The sequence below is a fragment of the Condylura cristata genome, unplaced genomic scaffold (assembly GCF_000260355.1).
Source record: "Condylura cristata isolate star-nosed mole 26May11 unplaced genomic scaffold, ConCri1.0 scaffold00024, whole genome shotgun sequence".
NCBI classification, from domain to species: Eukaryota; Metazoa; Chordata; class Mammalia; order Eulipotyphla; family Talpidae; genus Condylura; species Condylura cristata.
In genome coordinates this window covers 29,110,196-29,118,174 of record NW_004567125.1, presented here as the reverse complement: position 1 = coordinate 29,118,174, position 7,979 = coordinate 29,110,196, and the positions used below count along the sequence as shown (strand labels likewise).

Sequence of the window (7,979 nt, the reverse complement as noted above, 5' to 3'; positions counted from 1 at the left end):
CCCCACGTGAGTCCTCCACCGTTCTAAGCCCGTCATATATGGTCTCATGCACTGCAGTACGCAACACTAACGAACCCTCTTGCTTGAAAGGAATAAAACTGTTCTTTGTTCTACACAATTTAGTTGTTAAACCTGGGATCATGCAAATACTTCTGGAGGATATGTAACTTGATATGGGTCACCTTCCCATCCACCAGGTCCCATGAGAGGAGAGCAGAGCCAGAGAGAGCCCTGCCCCTGCCCCTGGACCTTGCCTGGCCTGGCCTGGATATTGTCTTGGCTCAAAGGATACCATCCCATAACCACTTGGAGCCTTCCCGAGCTGGATGAATCAAAGCAGAATCAGACTGATGAGAAAAGTAAAAATGGATTCATTAGCATAAATGGTGTTGGCTTTATGACAATCTTGATATGATTTACAGGTAATGGTAAATATTTTGATGAAGCGACTCACAAAACAAACACTCCATGTAACTTGATTCCTGCAAAATGGATAAACAGTTCAGGAAGTCGTATCCAGTTTGCCTTCCCAAGTTCTCTTTCTAGGTTGTGCAAGTAGTAATAAAGACATTAAATTATTTAGCAAGAGAATGGTGAGTGGCTGAGTGTCACAAGACTGTTCTAAATAAATGAAAATGAAGTAAAGGTGATTAAACAATTATTACACTGTGACTCAAGGGGGCATGAGAGTGAAGGTGTGGGATGACCTATTTTAGCAGGTTAGAAACTGGTGGACGGTTATCAAGAAGAGGAATGAATAAATGGACATTGAGAGTGTTAAAATAGTGGTTTTAATACAGCACTAGTTAATATTGGAACAACCAAAGGCATGTCCTGTTGCTCCCCAGCACTGAAGGGACCCCAAACAAATCCATTCTATTTAACCCTGTTTAGAGAAATTGAAAATTCTCACCGCTGTGAGAAACCTCACTACCATATGCCTAGGAAAGATGTTAGACACGGGAATGAGACTCACAAAAGGTCCTGGGAGCCTGGACCATAGTCCTGCAGTGACCAAAGTCTTTGTGGTCAGGACAGCAATACGAGGTATCAGGACTACTGCTCAGGACTCCATGACTGGCCTTTGTAGGCCATTGATGAAGCCCTGACACAGAGAGAATGGGAGGATGTAAAACTGGCAGCATTGTTGAGATTATCAAAGTTGAAAGCTCAAGGAGGAACTTTAGTGAACCCCTATGCTTCTCAAGAAGCTTTGGGGACAAGCGAGTGCCACCTTCATAGTCTCTCTGGCCCACGTGGAAATGGTGTTGGCCTGTGCAAAGTGGCTGTGAGCAGACACCGAGAGACTCACACCGTTCAAATGTAATCACTGTTGGGAGGGTGAGTCTGTCTGAAATGGCATGATCCACCCAACACAAGATGACTCAATCCTCGTGTTCGGCTGCCTCCCAGAAAGACAAGAACAGAGGTGTGTGCAGAGGTAGAGGAGACACGACCGATGTCCTCGCTGGGCGCAAACCTGCTCCAGCATGAACATTGATGCTTAACAGAAAAGTTCAAACTCTGGAAAAGGAGAGAGGGGCTAGGGAGGTCTGTGAGAGGGAACAGAATGGTCTGACTAAGTTCTGTTCAGTGCCAACTCAGCACCTCTCAGAGCACACTAAAAGCTTTCAAACTGCTGCTAAAATGATGTTAAAATTGGAATCCCCCATCCCATCTCCACACTCACTAGATGAAACTTGGGTCCACTAGTGTTTTAGTTAAAAGAAATGAGGCTGAATTTCTGGGAAAGATTTCCCTGGAGGCGGCAGGTTAATTAGAGGCCTGCAGACCTGCATGGTAAGGCGGGCAGAACACAGGCACAAACGTTAGGTGCCCAGAGTTGTGTCTGAAAAGGGGCTAATGCGTTATGGCAATTTAGTAAATTAAGTCCTGGACAACACTACTTGTGGCCTATGGGTCAGGGCCCAAGTGTAGGCCCTGGACTGGCAGTGGACTGGGGTCTCCAGGCTGCCATGAAGCCCTGGGACATGGAGAAATGCTGTTGAAAGAAGAGGGGGTTCCCTCTCACACCTGACTGAGGTCAGCTGTGGGCTTCTGGGAACCCTAGCCCAGTGTTTAGTCAGCTAAGTGTTGAAGACCTTAGAAAGATATGAAACCCATAGTTACCTAGAGTAAATGAAACGCACCTTGGCACCTAGCCAGAGGCCTCTCCCTTAAGGCTGTCAGCTCTGCTCAGCTTGGCCAAGAAGGGCTTTATGTCTCCAACTCCTAACTACCCCAGGAAGCACCAAATCAGAGAGGCAGGTCTTCTGGTTTGGCACTTCTGGTTGAAAATGCCTCCAGGCTTCCTGGCCTTTGGGATAAAGACTCAAATTCAACTGTCAGGGACCAACGACCGCCACCAAGTAAAGCCTGGAAGTCGGGGACCTTCTCCAAAGTTGCTGGGGTTCCTCCTAGTGGACACAGAGCAGCCCATGCGCCCCTGGGGCCCCTCTACATCTCTGTTTACAGATGTGCCAATATCCTTCCCAGGAAACACTGTCCAGTCACTCCATCCTCAGCTTTCACAGGCACTAATCTCCCGCTGGTCAGTCTGAAGCAAACTAAGAAAAGGTGAGCTGGGAACCTCCCTGCAGGCATGCTTTTACTGGGAAAATAAAAAACAAAAAAAAGAATTGGAGAAGTACTGGAAAAAAATGGAGAAGTGTTGGGAAGGGACTTTTTAAAATTTTATAAGTACATTTTTTAAATTGTTCTTCATTTTGTACATTTTTTCATCTCAGTTGTAATCCTCATGGACTTCCCACCACCACTTCACCCATGTGCCATCACCATTGTCCCATGTGCTCTTCCCACCTCTGTTTTGATCTTGTTCCCCTCTCCTTCCCTGCAGAATGTCTCTGGTTTATAGTTGTTAGTTAATTTTTTTTTTTTACAAACTACACACACACACACACACACACACACACATATCCCCTCCCGACACCCCCACCCCTTATACTCCTGCTATGAGTGAAACCATCTGATATTTCTATTTCTTTCTGACTTATTTCACTAAGCATGATCTTTTCCAATTCCATCCATGTTGCCACAAATGGCATGAATTTATCTTTATTGATTGCTGAGTAATATTCCATTGTGTATATGTACCACAGCTTCTTGATCCACTCATCTATTTTTGGGCATTTGGGTTGATTCCACATCTTCCCTATTGTAAATAGCATAGCAATAAACATAGGGGTGCAGATGTATTTTAGAACTATTGTTTTTGTGTCCTTTAAATAGATACCTAGGAGTGGAATTGCTGGATCACATGGAAGCTCCATTCTAGCTGATTTGTTCTTCCATTTCTTCTATTCTGTTTTCTTGGCATTTCCCAGAGTTCTTGAGCTCCTCCACCTGTTTTTGATTATCCTCCAGATCTTTCACTCTCTTCCTCAGCTCATTGGTTGTATTTTTATCTTTCTGCTTGTTCTTTTAGCTCTTTAATTGTTTCCACCATGGTCTTTTGGAATCTTTGTCTGCTAGGTGGAGGTATTCTTCTGTTTCCATAATATTGCTCTCTGGGGAACGACTTTCTCTCTGGGGTTTACTATTTCCAGAGGGGCCTGACTGATAACTTGTGTTTTTCTTTTTCCTATTAGCTTTCTGTTTCGTTCTAAGTACTCCTGTGCCACTGTTGCTGGTGGGCATGGTTCCTAATACTATCGATGTGGTGTGAAAATGTCTGCCAGGTATCTAAGCCTCTGTGGTTGGCTACATGTCCAGACACTTCAGCTGTGGAAGATGTTCTGAGCTGTGCTTTGTTCCAGTATCTCCTGTTTTTCCAGCCCCCACTGTGTGAAATTGGGTCTGTCATCTCAGCCAGTAATAGCGAGGGGTCTCTTTTGCAGTTCAGTTTCTTCCAGTAACACATTGAGTCTTAGTCTTTGAGAGGTGCCTGCAAGAAGTACTTGGATGGGCTGGTTTTCTCTGTTGAACTTCTCACTTCTTCTAGGTGTGTTTCAGCAAAATAATGGAGTTGAAAGAGGAGGGTTGGGAAAGGGGAGGATGATATAGAAATGTAATAGGAAAGAAGGTGATGGGAAGAGGTGAAGGTTAAATGGGGGTACAGGGAAAAGGAGGAGGAAAGGAGGGGAGGTAGCAGAGGGAGAAGAGACAGCAGTAACAATAATGTTGAAGGGGAAGGAGAAAGCTAGAGAAGACAGAAAACGAGGGTAAAAATGAAGGAAAGGCACAGATTTTTACCGGCTGAGCAATGCAGCAACAAAACAAACAAACTAGCAACAAACGCCTCCATAGGTAGGGGGAATTATCTCTCAGACGCCTGATGATTCCCATTTAGCTAGTCCTTGTGGTTTTAGGTTGGTCTTCTGGGGAGCATCCTACGACTGGGTGGAGTAGCCTTCACAGGTCTGCAGTTTTGTTTGGCTTTCTTTTTAGTCCCCTGAGGAAGTTGGGCTAGCAGGTCTGTAGAGGGGAATAGGTTTCTTTCCACCCAGGGGCTCATGGTATTTAGAAGCCTCCAGAGTAAGGGCTGGCCCTAGAAGGCTCTTCCTGATGGCTCTCCCTCAGGCAAGCCACCTGGTTTCAGGCGAGTGTGGCTGCAGATTTTGTTTGGTCACTAGGTGGCTCCAGAGACTTCTCCCAGTAAGATTTCAGCACTGGGCTTATTCACATAGGTCTCTGGGAGGTGGTGGTGGTGGTGGTGGGGGGCATGGAAAAGAAGGCTCCCCAGCTAGTTTTCCTGCCTGCCAGCCCCACGCCGTAACAGTACAGCTTATCCCACTTGCTCACCTGTTGATCTTTGTAGCCTCTGATACCCCAGGTTTCTTCCATATCCTCCAAGCCATCTCTGCTGCCAGTTGCCAAGCCGGCCACCTAGCAGTTTCTCTTTACCTCCTGGGCTCTGGGCACTGGCTGTGTGGGTGGGGTTGGGGAGCAGGAAGCCATTATTGCTTTTCATGAGGGAAATGCAGGTCAAAACCACACTGCAACATACTAGTGAGAATGGCATATATTAAAAAGTCCTCCAACAAGTACTAGAGAAGATGTAGAGAGAGCAGAATACAATGACACTGTTAGTCCCACAGTCAGCTGATAAAGTGATCCTTTAAAAACTAACAATGCAAACACCATGGGAGATAACAATCCCATAACTGAGCATCTGACCAAAAATCACGAACCATCAATTCAGTGCTCTTCAATGTTTACTCAGCATTATTTGTAAAAACTAGGACATGGAAACACCCTAAGACGTCATTGATAGGGTGTTGAGTCATGGAGAGGTAGCATATCACACCATGGAATACTATTCAGCTTACGGAAAGATTTAATGTTCCATTTACAGAGAAAGAAAGAATGTAAATTTATACTGTCACATATACTATTTTACTAAATTTTTTAAAAGTTTTCTCAAACTGTTTGTGGCCCCAGTTCTCCACGTGTCTGTATATCTACGTCTTTGACTCTATGACAATATAACAAATCCCACCAGGATGTGGAATCTGTTTCTCCACCTTAGTACCTGGACTGGATTAGTTTCTGTCAGATTGGACCCAGGACTTTGGAGAAAGTGACAGCAGAGCCTAAGAAGATGTGGGCATTTCTGCATCTGTTCCTTGGAACTCGCCTCAGAAAGATGAACAAATCCAAGCAGGTCTGTAGAGGAATAGGATACAAGAAGCAGAAAGCATAGTTCCAATTTAGGCAATGCAAGGACAGCCTACATTTGATGAGCCCACAATCCACTAGCATGTCCAGTGAAGGTCACCAAACCTCCCCTATTGACCCACAGCTAACCAAATGCACCAGGAGCCCAATAGAGATCAGAACAACTCACCACTATACAAATCCATTTTTATTTAATACATTTTATCAAATCAATTGCTTTCAGAATGGTTTCCTATGCAATCATATTTCACTGATACAGTAATCAAAGCAGACATACTTGAAGATATTTAAACAATCAGCTGCTTCTTATTTTTGGCATTTGTTCTAATACTTAGAGACAATATTCATGACCATTCTGTTATTCAACCATATTTCAGAGACCATATTAAAAGTTTATGCCATTGTGGGTCCTTTTCCAGTAACCAGGACAGGTTAGAAGCTTACATGTATTTGTAGAGAAAAAAATTGGTAGTCAAGAATCGTTTGACTACACAGGAGTTCAAGTTCTCGTGTGAGTCATCTTTCATTGTAAACATTGAAGAAAGTCTTGAACACGAAGAAGATATATAGTGGATGACATGTACATTATGTCCATTTGCTGCCCCTTTAGTTGTGATGACAATATTAAAAGGGGAATTATTTCACTTAAAGCAATGGATGATTTCATATGTGTTAGTGGTACTGGATGCTATGCAATATCAGAGGAAAATAATCCAATAGAAGCACAGATAACACACCATCAAATGCTACATCCCAACATATAAAACTCTCAAATATGAACATTAAATATTACTTCAATAAGTAGATGTATAATAAATATTTCATGATATAGCAGTGTATAAAGCTTTGATTCATTGCATTGAGTCATTTATGACTCTGTGTACATTAGTCAATCTTTATAGATTTGTGATTCCACGTAAACTCCACTTAGAGACATATACTTGATATGTTATTTGCTGTTGCTCTGTAGGCATTGCCAACAGAGCTGAAGAAGAGAATAGGATCTTAACGAGTAGAATAATAATTCTCCATCATAAAACAAACTATATGCTAAAGTTTGCAATCTCAGGAAGAGCAAGAATGGAATACAAAGGTATGATGTACACAAAAGTGAAATATACAAACTTTAGGAAACTGGAAAAATTTCTGGCTCCACGGTTTTGAGCTATGGGATGGCTGGCACTTCTTCACCTAAGGGCAATGGTCCCGTTAAGCTGCCTTCCCAAAGAGTCTTCTCAGAGCCCCCTTGATGTCTTTGTTCCTCAGACTGTAGATGAAGGGGTTCAGCATGGGTGTGACCACGGTGTACATCACTGAGGGTATTGCACTAGACTGTGCATTTTGGGAAGCAGCAGAGATAAGATAAACACCGAGGAGTGTACAATAAAATAAGGAGACAACTGAGAGGTGGGAGGCACAGGTGGAAAATGCTTTATACTTCCCTTTAGCTGATGAGATTCTTCGTATGGAGGAAACTATCTTAGAATAAGAATATAGGATCCCAATAAGAGGTCCCCCAGCCAGGAGCACAGCTGAACAATACATCACCATGTTATTTAGAAAGGTATCAGAACAGGCAAGTTGGACCATCTGCTTGAGTTCACAGAAAAAGTGAGGAATTTCCAAGTCTGTGCAAAAAGATAACCGTAACACCATTAAGCTTTCTAACAAAGAGTGCAGGTGACTGATGGCCCAGGACACCAGGACCAGCAGCCCACAGAGCCGGGAGTTCATGATGACCGTGTAGTGAAGAGGGTGGCAGATGGCCACGAAGCGGTCATAGGCCATCACGGTCAGGATGAAGTCATCCAGCCCTGTAAAGAGTATGAAAAAATACATCTGGGTGATGCAGCCTTCATAGGTTATGGCTTTGCTCTGAGTCTGGATGTTCTGCAACATCTTTGGGATGATGGTGGAGGTGAAACAGATGTCTACAAAAGATAGGTTGGAGAGGAAGAAGTACATGGGGGTGTGGAGGCGGGAGTCGGAGCTGACGGCCACAATGAGGAGCAGGTTTCCCAGCACCGTGAGGAGGTACATGGAGAGGAAAAGCCCAAATATGTGTGGCTGCAATTTGGGTTCCTCAGAAAGTCCCAAAAGAAGAAAACCTGTAACTCTTGTGAAGTTCACTGGGGCCATGCAGTGGAACTGACTACCAGGCAAAGGAAAAGAACAGGGTTAATATTTTCATTGTGTTCTCTGCAGCGCTGTGTGGTAGTGCACTTACTGCATCATTGTGACAACATCTTCTCTTTCCACAAGGCTTTTTATATAATCTACAAGCAGGGGAAGAAGATGTCAGAGAATGGAGATGAAATTTGGACCTTCCACACTGTCACTTC

The 7,979-nt window shown here is 43.8% G+C and overlaps 1 protein-coding gene across 1 annotated transcript; it reads right to left on the bottom strand.

Annotated features, from left to right (window-relative positions):
- Positions 1-6,846: 6,846 nt before the first annotated feature.
- On the bottom strand, positions 6,847-7,776 carry LOC101630081 (olfactory receptor-like protein OLF4). Its single transcript, XM_004688159.1, has one exon. The coding sequence runs from the start codon at positions 7,774-7,776 to the stop codon at positions 6,847-6,849; it is 930 nt and encodes a 309-aa protein (XP_004688216.1).
- Positions 7,777-7,979: the final 203 nt, after the last annotated feature.

Coding starts and splice junctions, on each gene's coding strand:
- LOC101630081 (XM_004688159.1), bottom strand. CDS start 7,776: ATGGCCCCAGTGAACTTCACAAGAGTTACAGGTTTTCTTCTTTTGGGA.